Here is a 20,619-nt window from a genome sequence, read left to right as displayed (position 1 = left end):
ATGGTGGTGGGATGGTTGCTCCAGGTGAGAGTGGGGCACACACTTTTCTTTCTTTCTTTCTTTCTTTCTCTTTCTTTCTTTCTTTCTTTCTTTCTAGCTTCTATCACTCAGTTGGAAGAACATTCCTTATACTCTCAGTATGTTGTAAACATTCTAATGTTAGCAAGATCAAGATGATGAATAAACCCATTTCAGACTCCTTTGGAGGAATTAATAAGTGGAAAAGTTCTCATGTCGAAGTGCCAACCCTGATGCTGGGAAATAGCAATAGCACGTAGACTTATATACCGCTTCATAATGCTTTACAGCACTAAGCGGTTTATAGGTTTACAGGAAAGACTGAAAGCAAAAGGAAAAGGGGACGGCAGAGGACAAGATGGTTAGATAGTTTCTTTGACACAATGAACATGAGTTTGGGCAGACTCAGGGAGACAGTGGAGGACAGGGGGGCCTGGCATGCTGTGGGTCCAGGGAGTTGCAGAGTCAGATACAACTTAGCGACTGAAAGTCTCACTGTAATTAGTTAAAGCAAACTTTCTGATAACTCTTGAAACTTAGGCAACAAGTTCCTATTGATCTAATAAATCACTAGTAATTGTGCCCATTGGGAGCAGATGCCCAAGTCAAAGTAATCTGCTCTTCTTAATTGGACTGCATAATCCAAGTGTGATGCAATGCTTACAAAGTGATTGCAAGTATGATCTTCCTTGACTTATTTACTACACATAACTCCAAAAACAACTGCACTTCAAATATCCTGCAATGTCTACAGGCTTACACTGTGGTAATATACAAGCACTAAGTTAGCCCCATCTTTATACAACACGAGACAACTTCAGGTGACAAGGGAAAGACCAAACTATACTTGCCTGGACCTCACACATATCCTTTATTGAAACGTTATCATTTTTAGAAGCCTTTAAAAATGTTTCACATTACTATTTGGAATCAAACAGATGGAAAATATCTCTCATCTGGACGTGCTCCACATGCCGAGATAGCCAACAGCGTAGGTCTGTCCCGACCAGTGTCTTGGCAATTAAAAAAAGAAGAAAAAGAATTGTGAAGACTTGTACAAAAATAATCTTCTGCTCCCATTTTTGTGGAGCTTGGCAACATGCTAAGGCAAGGCTTTAGTGTCAAACTGTTAGCCACAGGAATGTGATAAGGCAGCAGTATTATTACGTGTAAATTGTTACAAAATTTTTATTAGAGGAAAAAGGGGCTATCCAAGAGAGAGCTTTGGCAAAGAACCCTTAGACAGATGACCGAGATGCCTCAAACCAGGCTGTCCCAAATACAACGGACCTCCACAAGAACGCCAATGGAGATCAACCCAGGAATACAGAATGCGCATTGCACGGTGACAGAGAGATGCCACTATAAAGTCCTAACATTTTCAGGGTGGGAAAGGATTTCAGTGGTGCATTTCCTGCAACATGGCCCTTTCTGTTTTCATGCATGTTGTCAAAAGCTTCGTCCTTCCCACCTCTTCAATCCTAGCACAGCCAGGACAGCTTGGGGAGTAGTCTGAGTGTATCCACTTGATGGGGTTCAGGTTATACGCGTATTCACAAAGTCTTTTGTACAGTCTCTTCCCCCATGCTTAGGGATTCGCTGGGGTGCTACCCTTCACCTGCGTTCTTGTCCTGAAAGTACTGATGATGCAATGCTTGGAAGGCAGATATACGCTTTAGTGGATTGAATGTCAGCATTTCCTAGAGAGGCATAGAAAAGGAAACTCATTATATAAATCTCATAAAAACAGATGTGCACGTACCTGTGTTTCCCCCAAAATAAGACTGGTCTTATATTAATTTTTAATTAGGGCTTATTTTCCGGTTAGGGCTTATATTTGGGGAAACGCGGTACTAAATGCATCCATCTGCCTGCCTGCCATCATCTTAACATGAGGCTTATTTTGGGGATGGTGCTTATATTATAAACATCCTGAAAAATCACGCTAGGGCTTATTTTCCAGTTGGGTCTTATTTTGGAGGAAATACGATACTAAATGCATCCATCTGGCTGATAATCTTAACAGGGCTTATTTTGGGGATAGGCTTATATTACGGCTTATTTTGGGGGTGGGCTTATATTATGAGCATCCTGAAAAATCATGCTAGGGCTTATTTTCCAGTTGGGTCTTATTTTGGAGGAAATACGGTACTAAATGCGTCCATCTGGCTGATGATCTTAACAGGGCTTATTTTGGGGGTGGGCTTATATTACGGCTTATTTTGGGGGTGGGCTTATATTATGAGCATCCTGAAAAATCAGGCTAGGGCTTATTTTCCGGTTGGGTCTTATTTTGGGGGCAACACGGTATATCCAGCATTACAGTTATGTTCCAAATCTCTCCCGAGCAAGACTCACAAGGGAGGATCTGAAGGCAAGCAAACCAAGAACTGGAGTTGGCTCCAACTTCAGCAGTTCTCAGTACCTATAGCCTAGATCTCTGGTATGCCTCTTAAAACTTGAAATCGGGGCTTACTCTGAAAGTACGGCCTCACGCTATTCTATGATTAATGTTGAATTCACGTAATGCATTATTCAGATGGCAGCTGTAGTTGTCACCAGCAGCATGACTGGATGAAAATTAAGCTGCTCCTGGTTATCTAATACAGTGAGTCACCCACTCTCACTGCCTCTTCGCTGCCAAAGACAAATGCCAAGAAGATGGGGTGCAAAGAACCAATGACTTGTTAACTACTCATTGTAAACTACCGAGATAGGAAATTTGCTATTCTCCTTTGCTCCCTGTTTCCATCCTCAGAATAATACCAAGCCTCACACTCTCAATGATCACTCTATTCCCAATTCTCAACTCCAAATTTTTGCTCTCATTTGCGTTGTAATTAGTCTGGTATCTTGGAACGTACCAACAGCAGCTGAACTCCCAGGACCTCAATTTCTGGCACAAAGTTCTCCACTGGCTGTGGAGAGCGAGCAGCAAAGGCACAGCGTGGTAGAGAAACATCCAAAGGCCAATCTTCCTCTGAAGGGAGACCAATCAGGCTGAAGGAAAGAAGAGGGGGAAGGGGGGGGGAACGTGAGCTAGATCCAACTCAGATTCGTTTCAAGGCAATGGGGCAAGCCTGTTACGCACTGCAACTCCAAAGGCTTCCCAGCCACGGCACCAATCTTCAAATTATATGACTGAATGGTTTCTGGTCTTGTAATCGTTGTTCTAATTCAGGGGTTTCCAGAGCTTGTAAGTACAGGACAAGATTAACCCCCCCTAAATAATACTTTCCCCTGACTAGTATGAGGGTCATGCAATCTACCTGAAATCAAGCACAACTAACCATTAAACATCAACAATAAAATGGATGAGTTCGCATAGATTCTCATCATCTTTTTAGCACATGAAATGGAAATCCGTGTTCTCCAGATATTGTTCAACTACAATTCCCAGCATCCTCCATGAGAGGTTGTGCCCCTTGAATGTTACAATCCAGCAATGTCCCCGCTTTAACTCTCAACAAAAGCCAATGGCCAAACCCCTGTTACCTCTGGCCATTTGCTCAATTAGAAAGATCAACAAAATAAGATCTTGCAGCTATAATGGGGTCCTTCTGCTTTCCCTGGCTTGCAAAACCCAACTCACAAACCTTTGCTCTGCATCCTTATATAGAGCGGAATCAGTCACGCTACCTCAAGTCGTGTTGAGCAAAACCAAGGCTCTAGATAAGAAACTTCCTCTTTGTGATGATTTACTGACCCACAACCTTTGGCATCTTATAAGAAAAGTTGAGACTCACTCAAAGATCTTGCCCAGTTGGTCAGCTTCTGATTTGCCACAGAAGAGAGGTCTAGAAAGAAGACAAAGGGAAATTGTGATTATGGCACTTGATGACCGCTCACAAATTCTGTCTCTCTTAAACTCCAGGGCTGCTCCTTTCTCATTCTCTCCAGATATCAAAACATTCAGGTCAAACATGGGGCTTGGTTAATGTTGTATTATTCAGGGGGAATAGAAAGAGTCCATCACAGGTTTAACTATTTCAGGGCAGCTGTGATTCAATACACGGAGCTGAGAAGAGTAATAATTACAAAGGCTTAACAGAGGCAGGCTTTGAATTATCTGAAGATAATGTAGGAGTCAAGCCAGACAACTGGAATTAGCAACCAATGGCAATTAGGGAAGGCCTGGCCACAGATGGGAGATGAGTGTACCTATTGATGGAGCTTATAGACAAGGATACATTATGCAGGAAACCCCAAGTCTTCATCAGACTGCCCAAACTAGTATTCCTGATTCATTAGTATCCAAGGTTCAATGAAACACTGCAAGCTTCATGAATCACAGACACCTTTTTGCCAAATTTCTAATTCTCGGCCAATGAAATGTTGAGTTTTAAGAAATGTATAAAAGATCTAGGAAAACACTTCATGAATCATTAGGTTACCTCCTCTCCCAAATGAAAACAGTAGCTTTAGACAGGTCTTGTATAAGGTGCAATACCCCTTCAATCGGCTACTACAAAGCTATATTCATAATCAATGGAATCGGCTTCTTTAATTAAAAAGACAGATGACTGACAACTGTAACTAGCTTCAGAACTAATACTGGATTGACTACAGTGTCTAAAGACCACACAGCTTAGAAAGAAAATAAGAGAACCATGCAAAAAAGATGCTGTACTGAAAAAAAGCTTGAAAGAAACTGATAAATCCTAGACCAGGTGTGTCCAATCAGCAGCCTGAAGGTCACATGCAACCTTGGACAGCTAGCAATGTGACCCAACAGGATCATACACCTTTAACATTATATGATTTATATATATAAACTACTACCTATTATATACTTTATATGTAACCCAAGACAATTCCTCTTTACTCGGTGTGGCCGAGGCAAGCCAAAAGGTTGGACATCCATGTCCTAGACCAGGGGTAGGCAATCTTGGCTCTTTTATGACTTGTGGACTTCAGTTCCCAGAGGCTGGCTCAGGAATTCTGGGAGTTGGAAGTCCATGAGTCATAAAAGAGCCAAGGTTGCCTACCCCTGTCCTAGACCAATGATTCTCAACCTTTCCTTTACCAAGGACCCCCTTTAAATACCTTTCGTGGCCATGGACCATGGACCATGGCCACAAATCCCCAAGACTGTAACATTTCTTCACGCCTTCGCAGACCCCCTGTGATGACATTGTTGGCCCCCTCCCAGTGATCTGTGGACCAGTTTGAGAATCACTGTCCTAGACAAGTGATGGCAAACCTTTTAGAGACTGAGTGCCCAAAACCTGCCCCGCCCCCCACTCCGCCTCCCGCCCTGTCTGCTCTGCCTGTCCACAGGGCCACGCACCCCCGCTGTAGCAGATCGCCCAGGCAACCCTGCAGCGACACGGTAGCCACACCCTCCGCCCACACCCACAGCATCATCTGCATGCTATGGGGCGCAAAGGCAGAGTCTTGTCCCTGCTGCCCAGCTATGTCCTTGGCTGCGCTATTCCGTGCAGGCCGCACCTGAGGGCGACTCTCCTCCAGGGGGGCTGCTGGAGAGGAGGGGGCCATGGGGGGAGGTGGGGCTGGGGTGATGGCGTGCATGCCCACAGAGAAGGCTCCGAGTGCTGCCTCTGGCACACATGCCATAGGTTCGCCACGACTGTCCTAGACCAGTGTTTCCCAAACTTGACAATTTTAAGGCATGTGGACTTCAACTCCCAGAATTCCACATGCCTTAAAATTGTCAAGTTTGGGAAACACTGTCCTAGACCATCCGATAGCCAGAATTTATGCTAAGCACCTGCATTCTATGTAGAAAAGGGAAGCTTGGACATTCAGCATGGCTGGCCAAAGCCACAAAGCACAATTGGCTTTCACTGATAAGCCCCATGCCACGTTCCCTTCCTTTCCTACAATTGTATGCTAAGAGACCAGCTTAGAAAGAGCTCTTGCAGATAACCTCTAAAACAGGGGTTCTCAACCTTGGCAACTTTAAGACTTGTGGACTTCAACTTCCAGAATTCCTCAGCCAGCAAAGCTGGCTGAGGAATTCTGGGCGTTGAAGTCCACAAGTCTTAAAGTTGCCAAGGTTGAGAACCCCTGCTCTAAAAGCTGGTGAGCAATTTTTTTTTTTTTTTTGCATCCACCTTCTATTATGCTACTCCCTCTGCTGGCTTTGAGCAGGTAGAACAGCTGAATATTGCTGAGATGCTTCCAAAAGAAGCAATTAAGACTCCAAAGGATAGGCTATTCTGGTATTCTATGCAACACTGTACTGTACACAACGTTTACTGCACATTTAGAAAAACTACAGCAGCAAGAATTGGGAGATCAAAAGAAGTGAAAGCCTTAAAGGAAAAGTTACGGGAAAATAAAGAAGAGATTGGGAAATGTAAGTGATCCCCCGTTGCTGCAGCCATGAAAAGCTATCAAAACAGAAAATCAGCAGATGCAAACACAATTACATAGTTGCAAAACAGGAAAATCAAACATCAGCAAGAATGGAGCTAAATTTAGTCTGGCAGTCCAAAATTTAAACTTGGAAAAAGGTTTCAGCTACTACCAATCTAAGGATATTCCAACCAGAGAGGTAATGAAAGAAGAATGGAGTAAAAAAGATTACAAAGTTACATGTATGGGAACAGGAGGTTCTCAACTGCTGTCCCTGATGGGCCCCTTTATATAGTGAACCCCAACAGCATTCACGATATAACAATGCTACTTAAAGCGACACATTCGGGGGACAGTAGCGGAATTATAGCCGCTCCATTGTTCATTATAAATACTTTAAGGGAATGAATGATGAGCCCGTTTGAGTCGCTAAGGCACCAAGGTATAAAACCAAGAGACTCCGAGTTTTAGTCTTGCTTTAGGCATGAAAGCCAGCCGGGTGACTTTGGGCCAGTCATTGTCTCTCTGGCCAGCCCATTTCACGGTTGTTGTGAAGAAAATAGGAGGAGGAAAGCATATTAGGTATGTTGCCACCCTGGCTAATTTATAAAAAATAATAAAGGTGAGAGATAGGTAGGTAGGTAAGCAGGCAGGTAGGTATAGAACAGTGTTTCTCAACCTTGACAATTTTAAGGCATGTGGACTTCAACTCCCAGAACTCCACAGCCAGCAATGCTGGCTATGGAATTCTGGGAGTTGAAGTCCACATGCCTTAAAATTGTCAAGGTTGAGAAACACTGGTATAGAAGGATGATAGATGATAAGATAAGGTAAGATAAGATATAAGATAAGATATAAGATAAGGGATAAGATAAGATAAGAGATAAGATAAGATAAGATAGGCAGGCAGGCAGATTGGACTGCACTGCACGAGGAAAAGTAAAATTAATTCTCAACATGAACTTCTACCAGTAATGATGAAGAAATGTACTGCAGTCATTTCCCTGCCAACTTATTTGAAAAATCAATATAGCCAATATTTTTGCAGAGATCATTCTGGAAGGGTCTAAGCTCAAGATACTTCCCAAATGATCAGGACAGACCATTTCACACCAAAAACAGATTTTTTTACACTCAGGTAAGGGTGTCTGAATCTGCAGATAGTTCAGATTTGAAAGTCACTACATCCTTGATATGAAAGTAACGGTCAAGAAAATAATATGTTAGAAAATAAATGCATTAAATATAAATTCTATCATGACAGAAATACCCAGCTGCCTTTTGAGCAGATATAAAGTATGATTCTCTTCTTGATTTAGTAGAGCAAGAACTGATGGAAAGTGGACACTGAATAAACTAAACCCAAACCTTCTAAAGAGCACAATTGCTAAATAACACAAAATCAGGCAACACTACTCTGCGGCCAATCAGAGAAAACATTGTGGATGTAATGTTTCTAGTTCTGCTGGAAACTACATGGACCTCGACAGATTCATCGTATCAACAATAAAAGGCTATACTGGTAATCCCTGGGTTACAACTACTCACTCAGTGACTGTTTAAAGTTACAATGTCAACATCCACCTGCCCAGCAACACTAAATAGTCTCATCCACCTACCCACCTGCTTGCAAGCCGTCTAAGGCGGAGGTCTCCAACCTTGGCCATTTTATGACTTGTGCACTTCAACTCCCAGAATTCCTCAGCCAGCTGGGAATTGAAGTCCACAAATCATAAAGTGGGCAAGGTTGGAGACCCTGGTCTAAGGCAACACTTGTTGTGCCAGGTACTTGAAAATTCCTGCCAGCTTTCCCACTGACATTACTTTTGGGAAGCCAGAAGGAAGTCACAAATCATGAACAATGAGATCCTCACTTAACATCACACAATTCTCACTTAACAGTAAACCAGGATTAACATCGCTAAGCGATGTAGTCACACGTCATGCTTTATGACCATAATAATGCTTAGCAACCAAAATTCAGATCCCAATAACCATCACTGAGGAATATCTCTAAGTATACACGCTTACTGATTATAAACTTTCTGATAATGAAAAGTATTCAAAGTATAAATGCTGAATAGATTTCATTTTCAGCTGAATATAAGAAAACAAATGTCCTGCTTTTCTAAGAATGAGGATAGTGCCTCCTCCTCTGGACAAGTAGACTTATAAAAGAGAAATGTATTTTGAATTTGCTTGATCTAGTTATTCTTTGGAAAATTATGTTAGTATGATCATTTTAGATTGTCAGAAAAAAGGGGCTTTCCATTTTCTTTATAATAAAGTTTCAATCAAAAACAAATCATAACCGATGAGAAACTAGAAAATGATCTTATTATGTATTTTCTTTATATTGGAATGGACTTAAATCAGACAGAAGCACTGGAATCCTTCTGTAAAAGTATGATTTAGTTAACTATCATTTACATAAAATTATGTATGTCTCTTTCACATCCACCCCACATCCTAGAGGGTGGGAACCTATACAATATTCCCATATCCCTTTGTCTAGTTCAAAGTATAGTTTGTGTTTAATCCTTGCAAGCTGCCTAAAATCAACATTGGTATTTATTTATTCGTTCAATTTCAATTACCCATCTCAGTAAATGATTCTGGGTGGCTTGCAATTCAGAATATACACTGTTTTTCCCCGAAAATAAGACCAGGTTTTTATATATATATATATATATATATAATATATATATATATATATATATATATATATATATATATATATATATATATATATATATATATATATATATATATCCCGCGTAAAATTGGAAGTGTCTTGGCGACGTTTCGATGAAGTCCCATTCGTCATCTTCAGGCTGGTGTTTTCAGCTTCGTGCTTCGAGCAGCTCGAAGCACGAAGCTGAAAACACCAGCCTGAAGATGACGAACGGGACTTCATCGAAACGTCGCCAAGACACTTCCAATTTTACGTGGGAGAAAACCCGAACAACCAAAGACCTACATACAAACACCCGCGAAAACCACAGAAAACAAATATATATATATATATATATATATATATATATATATAATATCTATATATATATATATATATATATACATACATATACATACATACATACATACATACATACACATACACACACACACACATATACACATACATACATACCCATATGTTGGACCAAAAGACCCATTAGGGCTCATTTTCGGGGGATGTCTTATTTTGCGGCCGCCCACCCACTCCATCCTGTCTGGTTGCAACAGGGCAGGATAATCCGCATCCCATCTTGTTGCTTGCGACCGCAATGGGGCAGGGGAGCGCACATCAAACCGGTGCCAACGCCACGAAGTGAGGCGAGGCAGGTGGGGGAGGCCCTGCGGTGCCCTGCCTGCTCTCTGTTCGCTGCCTGTATTGTAGGGTTTCAATGGCAGCAGTTCTGGAGGCCGATGGTAGCTCTCTGCATCATCCTTGGGCTGGTAGTTTTGGCCACCACCCCCCTTTGCAACTCTGCCTACACAGCCACGGGGGAGTTTGTAGCTGGAGTCACGGTAGCGAGGTCTTCGGAGTGCCCCGCAGCCAGCCCTGGTATAACTCTCCCGTGGCTGTGTGGGCAGAACCACGAAGGGGACCAGTGGCCGAAACTGCCAGCCCAGGGAAAATGCAGAGAGCCTACCACCGGCCACCAGTGCTGCCATCATTTAAACCATACAATACAAGCGGTGAATGAGGAGCAGGCAGCACGAGATGGTGCTGCAGAACCCAAGTGGCAGGCGGTGAACAGGGAGCAGGCAGAGCGACGCAGAGACGCAGGACTCAAACGGCAGATGGAGGAGGCTGCAAGGCAAGTTATCTGCAGGGTGGGGCCAGCGTGACCAAAGAAAGCCCCTCCAGCTTTTACCCGATCTGTGAACTTCAACTCCCAGGATTCTTCAGCCAGCATGGGAGTTACCAAGTTTACAGATCGTAAAAGGGCCATAGTTCCCCACCCTGAGGTATACCATTAAGATTTATATCAACACACAACCGAAGTACTTTTAGTTTTGCATTTTAATTATGTTTTAGTGTAATTTTTAAAAATTATCTGTATAGGAAAAACAAAGAACAATACTATATTTAAAAAAAAAGCTTACAAAGGAACAAAAACATACAGGACAAATGTTCACAGACTTTTAGTTCTTGAAAAGGACCAAGTAATATACTGACACAGAATATGCATACTGAAAAGGGGAGGGGGAGATCTGCCCCATTTACTTCCTGATTTAGTGTCTCTGTTCTGTCAGATTATATTCTCTTGATTCTGACAGGAACAGAAGATTCTAACAGCTTCCTAAAAAAGCCAATATACGATGACATAAAGATCATCTTGTGAATCCACAAACTGAATAGTGGAATAACTTCACTGTATTGTTTGCATGTTAAGAATAGTATAAGAAGTATAGTTTCTTCAAAAGAGACCCACACTGTATATTATCTATTTACTAACATGTGGAAACTGTCAGAGAGACAGCTATTTTGGTAACAATGCTTTCCGAAATGCCTCAGAATAAGGCAGGGGCTGCTCACATATGGTAAAAGAGATACATTGGTTTAATTTTAAGAACGTGAAAATTGGGCTACACGACATTTGGAGGTGCATTTTTCTAAGTCTCAAGAATGGACTAGTATTATATCGTGTCTCTATTTTATATCTCCAGAGAGAAGCTGTCTAAAAGTAAAGGAGAATATCCCAACTGTAGAATTTTGGACATCTGCTGTGTTTCACAAAATACACCCCACCCCCCTCAATAAAAACCCTTAGCATCCAAAGATGTAAATAATACCGTCTGTTGCAAAATCAGCTAAGAACTTTTTTAGTTTAAGTGGCAGTGAACTGAAGATTGTTGGATGAAATCCAGTAATGAACTATTCATGTGGTACGTGCCTCAAAGGAAGCCTGTCTGTTGGCTACACTCTTGAATCTGCCAGAAGAAATTTATGGGAGGAAATTATATAAGTAGTGAGAAATTCACTCCCAAGTTATGTATACCTGATTGGGCAATCCTGGTTTGGAAACATGGTTCAAATAATCAGGTCCAGTTGGATTCCAGAGCAAACCTTAAATATCACAATCTATAGAAATAATGGCCAGGCATTTTTTTTCTCTTATGCAAATGAAGGCAGTACTTTAACTCATTTAACAATGGGGAAAAAACTGGCAGAACCCTGCTTAATTAAAATGGGATTTTTGAAAACTTGAACGTTTTCCCGAACGTTTTTTAACCTCCACAGTGCAAGGCAGTGAAGTGATTAAGCACGTGAATCTGTGTGACTTGTGATTTTTTTTTTGGTTAACTAATACTCAAACTGAAGTTACATGCAAGATGATTTCAAAACAGCACATGGTGCTGCATTTAGTCTTGGTAAATCTCCCTAATCCTATCTTCTCTTTTAAGGGGAGCCTAAGGAGAGCAAGAGGAGGTCACTGGCTCCTCCCTATCAATCCTTAGCCTGAAAGATAAGCAAGGCAGAATTCTGGCAGGCCAAGCCTTAATCTATTGTTTCCCAGCTGTGCTGCTGGCTGTCGGCAAGTGCCGGCAAAAAGTATATTCACCAATACTGATCTGACACAAGGACAGCAAAGGAGGCAGACCGTGAGTCTCCTTTGAAGACAGAACATGCCTGGCTCAACTCTTGCCCTGCCACCCGCCTCTTTCCCAGCCATCCTTTATCTCCTCTGTATCAATCCTTCCCTCTTATTTCAAATTACCCTAAGGCTGTGGGAAAAAAAAAAAAAGGAAGCGAAGCCAACCCCCACCAAAGGCTTACACAAGCACACTCAGAAAACTCATGCCTACCCAGGCTCAATACTGTAAACGTCTATAATGGCATTCTGAGGAAACTCCATCTCATGAAATGTTTTTTTTTTTTAAAGTAGAAAACGCAAGACTCAAAATTGGGGAGAAGGGGGCTGCGTGAAAGTTAAGAGTATTGCAGGCATGACGGGGACCCTATACGACTGCTCTGAAACAATCTGAAATCAGCTAACTGAAGCTCTGCCACAATCCCAATGATTTGTTTTCCCACATGGAAGGAAAAGTCCTCCTTCCTCAACCGCTTACTTCCTTCGGAACATCTCTGCAAAGATACATCCCACACTCCACAGGTCCACAGGAGTAGCATACGTTGACTGGAGCAGCACTTCTGGAGCACGATACCAAAGGGTGACCACCTGGACGAGAGGAGAATACAAGAAGCATGAAGATGGAGAAAAGCCACAGAGGGAGAACTCAAGCTCCATGCAAGAGGTGAGGCTAAGTTCCATAAGAAACGTTCTGATGCTTTCTCTTATTTCCTGGGTTTCCATCCGTCACAATTCCTCCTCAGTCTGAACTACCCATTTTCCCATTCCTATCAAGACACCTGAGCATCTAGTTTTGTTTGGAAATAATATTGTTAATATTGAATGTAGATCTGCAGCTACATATTAGGGGGCACAAGGCTACTTTCCATTACACCTACCAAGACCACACAGGTTATGGAATACCCCTTTCTCCACTGTCAACAGTAAAAACAGCAACAGAGTAGTCCCTTCCTATTAGCTGCAAAGATCTCTAGAGGAAGAAATAGCTACCTGCTATTCTCCCAGCAGCCCCCAACCTTTTGGGCACCAGGGATCAGTTCTGTGGAGGGCAGTTTTTCTGGGTCCCGGGGGTGTGTGGTTTTGCATGCACAGAAGGGCCTTCGCTCACTTGCACAGCCTGGTTCCTGGTGGTCTGCAGCCCAGGAGTTTGGGACCCATTACAACATAACAGTCTGGGACTCTAGTAGGTGGAAGTCTATAACATTGGGATAGAATTAGCTAGTTTACTCCTGTCTTCATGAAGGTCCCAACTTAGCTATGCTAGTGGGAACAGGCCTTTTTGTTTCTCTTAAGATCTGGACAGCACTCACCAATGGTGTCAGGGCCATCTGGCAGCTGTAGATACGGGCCAGTCCAAAGTCAGCCAGCTTGACTTGACCAGAGCTGGTCACCAGGATATTCTCTGGCTTAAGGTCACGATGAACAATGCAATTCGAATGTAAGAAATCCAAGCCGCTCAAGAATTGACGCATCATGTCCTGGAGGTGAGAGGTAGAAGAACATGCGACATCAACAGCTCTGCTTAGATTGCTTGTATTCTTACCAATCTGGAGGTCAGCCCAGAATAGAGTATTGGACATCAATCTAAGATTGACTTACCTTTATTACTTCTGAGGGCAAGCCAGGAGGTGGTGTTTTTTCCAAATAGGCTTTCAGGTCCTGATCTACATGCTCAAAGACCAGAGTCACTTTGGTTTCTCGTTCAGTCCGTGTAGTTGTGCAAACATCCATTAGTCTAAGGAGGAATGAAGGAAGAGACACTCAGCAAATGTTCCACAATTGCCAAGAAAGATGGAGACTGGTGAAATTAAGAGAACATCTTAAATCAAAAGGATTCTTGAATAGAATTTCGCTGATCCTGAATTACGTCCAGGCACATCTAATGTCCTGGATAATGAGACAGGCTGGAAACCTCACAGCTTGCAAGAAATAATACAGGTCTCTACATAATAGATTTAATCTATTGAGCTCTTAAGAGTCCGTGCCATCTGCCCTGTACGCTTTTTTCTTTGTCTCACTAGCCTACCAAGATACTTCTATTCCAGTCTCAAGATCCTCCTGTAAAAAATGCATTGATATACCCCTTCCCCCAATCTCTTCACTCCCACCCTATGTTTATCTCCCATTCTAACTCTCAGTTCACCCAGTTTCTGCGTGAGTCATCCTTAAGACAAATACTGACCATGTTGTAAATTATCAATAGAGCCAAGGCCTCTGCTCTGCCTTTGTCAACACAAAAACAGAGAACCAAGTAGAAAAAAAAAACAGACTCTGAGCCCCCCAGATTCTCCTACACCCAATATCAGAACTTATTTGCTAAGGATGATATTTTATAATCAGCAGTCTTTTCTAATCTGGTTCTCCATATACATTAGATCTACATTAGATTATGATCAGTCTCCTGTTGCCCAGACACTGCACTGTAAAGGCTATGCTGCATCTTTCGGTGAAAGATGAAAGATCTAACCAAGTTATAGCCCATGCCCTTAATTGGCTTGCTCCACACAACGAAGGCAGTTGAAAGTGCCCATTGTTATTGGAGCAGGGCCTGGAAGAAAGAATGGAGACGAGACCAAATAAGTCAAGAACTATAATCGGAGACAAATTATTCTAAAATAGCTCTCACAAATTTAGATCATCCGCTGTACACAAAGTCACAGATAGCTTCAGTTTAGGCTCAGTCTGATACAGTGATCCAATTAAAATGACTTGTAAATCATGGCTGAAAGTTTAGCATATTTTATAAATCTAGGGAAATTGTGGTTTATTCAATAAATCGGTTTGACAAGCCATGCCCTAGCTGGCTACCATCCAAACTCCCATATTCCTAGTGCTAACTACTGCATATACCTGAAGAGGGCTACTACCTTCTCCACAAGTAGTTATGGCCATTATCGATATGCTCAGTCCTCTTTCAGATTGTGATTATCCTAACTGAGCTAGGAAATGCAGCAGCACTGTGCTCTAGATAGACAGCTAAAAGGCCAACCCTAACTTATCACACTATCAGCTTAGTCACACATAGATTTTCCTTCCAGTGTTTCTTAGATTGTGTGATCCCACTCTTCAAATCAGCTTTCCTCAACCAGGAACATTTTTTTCTGTGTACAAAGGCCACACTGAGCAAAGACTGTTAAAGCGGTAGTTCCACCTGTTACAATCCAATCTAGGCCACCAGTTTCCAGATCTAATCCAAGTCACTTAAAAGAGGCACTGAATGTGGAAAATTGCTCTAACTGAAGACAGCCCCATTTCCCAATTCTCAAACATTATAAACTAAACTCAAGCAGCAATAAGGCAGGCTGCTGAATAAATGTAAAGCACCAAATCCCTCACATACTCCTTCTATTCAGCCCTCGATGTGAACCAAGTCTGGTCCTGTCTTTATCTCAACTCTATAATCAACTCTATAATCTCAACACAGGTGAAACAAAAAGACCATTGAAGAAAAGCTTTCCAGTGAATTGCACTTTATTTAGAAAATCAGTTCAAAGTCTGCGCAGAGATAATGGTTTCCGGTCCCCTTGTATTAATTTACTTAAATGATTGAGTTAACATAAACTTCTGTTCTTTTGCATACATGGGAACATTAACTGAACTCTCCACAGACTGGGTTTTATGACTGTATTATTCCATTTAAGCCCAATTACACACACACAACACGCATTCTGTGTATGTGTGCATATATATGTTGACTTGATGGCACATTATATATGACGATTACTTATCCTCAGATGAAATCTACAAAGGCTTATACCACTTTAATATATTTGCACTATTTGTATTTGCAAAATAACTACTATTATCTCTGCAAAAATACAGAACGTGCAATTTGAGCCATATCTTTACACAATTAACTCTCAAAAGGCTGCAGTTCTAGGTTCCCAGTAATGCACCAGCTGCAAATCTATCAACCCTTAAACCCCACCCTGGAAGGTTTGTAGTTATAGATGAGGCCCTCACCTTACAATGTTGGGGTGGTCAAGGTGCTCCAAACGTTTCAGCAGGGCCACCTCTCGGACTGTTGACAGAGGGAGTCCATTCTCACTGTTCTGCACCCGTACATTCTTGAGAGCCACAAATTTGCCACTCTGCAAGTCCCGGGCCTTGAAGACGGTGCCATAAGCTCCAATACCAATTTCAGCCACAGGCTCATATTGTTCTTGCACGCCCATGGCCATCCTGACAATCCCTTGCTGGAGTCACTGAAGTTCTAAAAAAGCAAGGAAGAAGAGAAAGACTACATCTAGTCTACCTCTTCTTATGGCAAACTCCACAAGTACCCCAAGGACAATCATTTCGTTTTTAAACAAAGAAGTTTATTACTCTTACGTCAGTGTTTCTCAACCTCAACAATTTTTAAGATGTGTGGCCTTCAACTCTTCAGAATTCTAAGCTGGCTGGGGAATTCTACGAGGTGATGTCCACACATCTTCAAAAGTTGCTGAGGAAGACAAACACTGCCCAAGATTCCACAGCACCTCCATTCCTTTCTGCCCGACAGTTTCTTTCTGCACTTCATTAGACTATACACCTCTAAGGGAGGATCTTGATTATTCTGATAACACAATGGATTTGGAACTCTTTCCATCTGCATTCAAGTGGGTAGTGGATCTGTTTCAGCCGACAGTGCTAGCAGATTTAGATATAACAAGATGTAAACAATTTGTGATACTTTTAATATTGAAGCAGAAGAGGGAATTTCAGCAGGTGCTGTTTTGCTCAATCTTGCATGAAAATTGGCACCTTGGGGGATACCTCCTTCTAACAGCACTGCTAGGGATATAAATCAATAGGAGGAAGAAGACATAACTCTTGAGAGCCTGAGAGCACTTGCTAGGCTTCCCACATAGGCCCAGATGATTCACGGATACTCACCCATTCAGTCCTTTTATTTGCAATGGCATGACTGGGGTGTATTCCATTAAATAATGTTACTATTTTGACCGAACCAAGTTGCCATACGTGTGTACCTTCCACATGTTCACTTGGCAACAGGGGAGAAAGAAAAAAATCCTAAACTTTTATCTACACATCTTCAGTAAAGTGGCTACACAGGTACTAAGTGAACATAAACAGAGCAGTAACACTTTCTGTATATACATAGAACTATACAGTATATGTAGAGATTGTACTCAGCAATAATTCCGAAAGGTTAAGGCAGCCATGTAAGCTTAGCTTCGCTAGGCTTCCCGGATTCCCCCTTGTCCTCCACACAGATCCTGAGTAGGCACATTAATATTGTCTAAAGCAGTGGTTCTCAACCTGTGGGTCAGGACCCCAATTGGGGTCAAACGACCATTTCACAGGGGTCGCCAAACAACGCAGTCCGCCATTTTTTCCCCCTTTTCCTTAGCTGTGCTACTCCCTTTTATTCTATTGGCTTTTGAAAGCCAATAGAATAGACTCTCTTGAATAGAGTCTAATTCTATTGGCTTTCAAAAGCCAATAGGAATTGTCCAGGCTGTCTCTGCCCTGCTGAGCCCGCCAAAAGTCCCATTCTGCAAATGGTGCTGCACCAGTTGAGTAGTCCTCGACTTACGACCGGTTGGGGGTAGCGGCATTAAAAAGGTTGAGACCCACTGGTCTAAAGAGAGCAGCTGTATCATAATTACAATTGGAGGAGGTGGAAGCTGGCCCTTCCTCACATTCTAATAATGGGGTAAAAAGAGATCAATTACACAGGGCAGATTTCAAGGCACTGAATCATAAGTAACTTGCTCAATTTTACACAGATCAGTCCTCCTTTATCGCACAAAGGTAGTAATACAATAAAATCACGCTCACTTTATCTTTCAAGCAGCCAATTTGCTAGCCTGTATCGACCACTGCTTTGCCCAAAACTCTCCATGGCCATTTCTCTGAGCCACAAATGGCGTGTTTTTTTTTTTTTTACTCTTATCGCAAACAATCTCCACGTGTCCCCGAACAGCACTAAAAAACTTTTCCCACACCCACAGCAAAAGCTGCTCAGCAGCAAACGAGGCAGCGAGGCCCGACATATTTCAGCTTCCTTAAAGGAAGAAGGGGGGGGGTCTTATCGGGATTTTCAAACAATAAAACACGCCGCCCGGTTGCGGGACCGGCGGATCAGAGCCCGCAGGAAACGTGAAACTTCAGTCGTCGGAATGCAAACTCTTGAGCATTAAAGGCTAACCCAACCCTTTCCCCCCTCCCCGCCAGCGCTTTGCTCTTGTGCATTTCATACTATTACGCTGTGCACTCCGGACTCCAGGCAAGAACAGTTACATTTCAAACAACGCCCTATTTATTCCTCGCCTCCCATCCCCGTGTGAGCAGAGCGATTCCTAACTCACCCGAACAAAGCCGAGGGCTATGCTTCCAACATTGCCAAGCCGTTTCCTCTACCGCTTTCTCCTTTGCAGCCGCCTGCAACACACGAGACTGATCGGAGAAGGGGGAAGCGTCCTCCCCTGAGTAGCCTCATTCACCAGGCAGTAGGAAACTACAAGACGTAGTAATAAAAAAGTGTTTGCAAACATTAAAAAAAAAAACACCCTCTTAAACCCCCTCTCCCCAGGGCCGAAGCCACCCGCGGCGATCCAAAAACCTCGCTCCCTTCCCCCCCTCCCCAACGATGCCCCCCTCCTCTGACTCACTGCCAGCGCCAACGCTTCCTTGGCGGGATAAGGCATTCCCCGTTCTTACGAGCCACGCGGAAGAAGCGGGAGCGCGTGCTCCGCATCCAGAAGCTTCCCCCCTCTCCCCTCCCCCCGTTCCAAAGAAGCAGGGCCCGAACTCACCCCGGGCGAAGAGCCGCGACGGGGGCTGCTCCAGCTCAGCGGCGTTCTAGGTAGCAGGCTGGTGGGGGGCGGGGTTGGAAGACCCGGCGAAACCAGAGAGGCGGTACAGCCAGAGTGGCTACCAGAAGGAAGTGGGGTCTCCATAGTTACCAGTCTAAGCTGAGCCTCCCCTCCCCCCTCTCCTTCAAAGAGGTATGTGGGGGGGGAGGCGCTTACTCCCTCTTTGCTGCGAAGATGCTGGAACGGGCCAGGTGTCTTTCTCCTCTGTTTAAAGGACAAAATGTTGCACGTGTTGCAGAGAGACAGAGAGAGAGATCATGTTGGCCTTGGACAGCTTTTAACCCTCAAAGGACGCCAGGGCTCCAGCGCCTTTTATTGACTTTAAGCGCGAGTTACAGCAAAGGCAGAGTTTGTTAACTCTTACGGCCCACGCATGCCATTTTTCTTTTTCTTTTCTTTTTTTTTTTTTTTGCTCCAATCTGAGCTTTGGATTTCATCTTTGGTGCCTCCCCCTCCCCATCAGTGTTTCCAGGCGTGTTGAAATTATGAGATCTGAAATCCAGCACACATTCAGAGGGCCACAAGTGAGCCGATGTAGAATACAAGTAGTCCTCAACTTACAACCACAATTGAGCCCAACATTTATGTTGCTAAGTGAGACATTTGTTAAGTGAGCTTTGGCCCATTTTTACAGCTTTTCTCGTCACGTTTCTTGAGTGAATCACTGCAGTTCTCTAAATTATTAGCACCGTGGTTAAGTGAATCTGGCTTCTCCATGGACTTGGCTTGCCAGAAGGGTCCCCAGACAGCATCACATGACCCCCTGGACTCTGTAACCATCTTAAACGTGAGTCAGTTGTCAAGCATCCAGATGTAAATCGTGTTGACTATGGAGAAGCTGCAACGGTCGTAAGTGTGAAAAATGGTCATAAGTTACTTTTTTCAGTGATGTTGTAACTTTCAGTGGTCACTAAATTAACTGTTGTAAGTCAAGGACTACCTGTATATGGTAAAGAGAGTAAAAGTAAAGCATTTTCTTGAATCCAAAATAATTTCTGGTGATTATATGGGCATATGGTTTGCCATTGTTGCCTTTGGTTGATTTTTTTTTTTAATTTTCAGATTAGGCTACAGCCCTGGAATATCTTGGTGATTTCTTTCAAATTTCAATCAGATTCTAGATTAGGCAATTTAAGTTTTCTTTCAGGATCAGCTAGGCCTTTCCATCTGAGTGGACAGTGAAAGTTGAATCTCAATTCCACCCACAATTGCTTTTAGTTAGCTTGCCACATAACATTGATATTTGGGGAAACCAATGCACGCATCTTCCCAATCCACTCACAAAGCACCATTGGGCATTGTGGAGAGTTTATCCTGAGCCACTGCAAAAAGTTCCAGTGACTTTCCATAGTGGTGATAGCAAAGAGAGGCTTTTGCAGAACTTCTACCGTAGCTCCTCCTGTGTCAGAATCAAAATGCAAATACCAAAATACAAGGAAATGATGCATTTCAAATCCATAAAAAAACTATTAAATTAGAGGGAAATGATAGTGAAGTTAAGAGTCCCTAAAGGAAGGACTTGCTAAAGCCACAGTTAACACAGGCAGATTTGGGGTAACAAGACTGTTCCTTGAGTCTGGTCTCACATGGGAATGAGTCAGTGGGTGGAACTAAATGCCTCTGCCTCTTCAGGCCTTACTCAGCTGAAAATGTGACCGTGAATATAAGGTTGTTTTCCTCTTGTCTCAATTTACTTTTTTTTTTTTTTTTTTTTTTTTTATTAAAAGTTTTATAAATTTTACAAAAAAAAACAAGAACAATACAGAACAAAAAACAAAATATACAAAAGAAAAAAAAATTAAACAATACATATAAAAAAAACCCCCACCCCACACCCCTCCCAAAAACCCTCC

General features: G+C 42.7%; 1 protein-coding gene across 2 annotated transcripts; it reads right to left on the bottom strand.

The window, feature by feature from the left end:
* Positions 1-865: 865 nt before the first annotated feature.
* Positions 866-18,839, bottom strand: CDK4 (cyclin dependent kinase 4). 2 transcript variants are annotated; one of them, XM_039347733.1, is made up of 9 exons: positions 18,707-18,839; positions 18,260-18,408; positions 15,906-16,155; positions 13,542-13,677; positions 13,253-13,420; positions 12,421-12,530; positions 3,765-3,815; positions 2,883-3,018; positions 866-1,718 (listed from the first exon to the last, which is right to left on the bottom strand). In XM_039347733.1, exons 3-9 carry the CDS (start codon positions 16,121-16,123, stop codon positions 1,626-1,628), a joined length of 912 nt encoding a protein of 303 aa, XP_039203667.1. In that variant the 5' UTR covers positions 16,124-16,155; positions 18,260-18,408; positions 18,707-18,839; the 3' UTR covers positions 866-1,625. The 2 variants fall into 2 exon arrangements, with proteins under 2 accessions (XP_039203667.1, XP_039203668.1); XM_039347734.1 differs by lacking the exon at positions 18,707-18,839 and adding an exon at positions 18,563-18,693.
* Positions 18,840-20,619: the final 1,780 nt, after the last annotated feature.

Source organism: Crotalus tigris, unplaced genomic scaffold (genome assembly GCF_016545835.1).
Source record: "Crotalus tigris isolate CLP2741 ecotype Arizona unplaced genomic scaffold, ASM1654583v1 scf7180000018101.4720394464:4744507, whole genome shotgun sequence".
Lineage (NCBI taxonomy): Eukaryota > Metazoa > Chordata > Lepidosauria > Squamata > Viperidae > Crotalus > Crotalus tigris.
The sequence above is the reverse complement of the archived record's forward strand: the minus strand, read 5'-3'. Positions and strand labels throughout refer to the sequence as shown.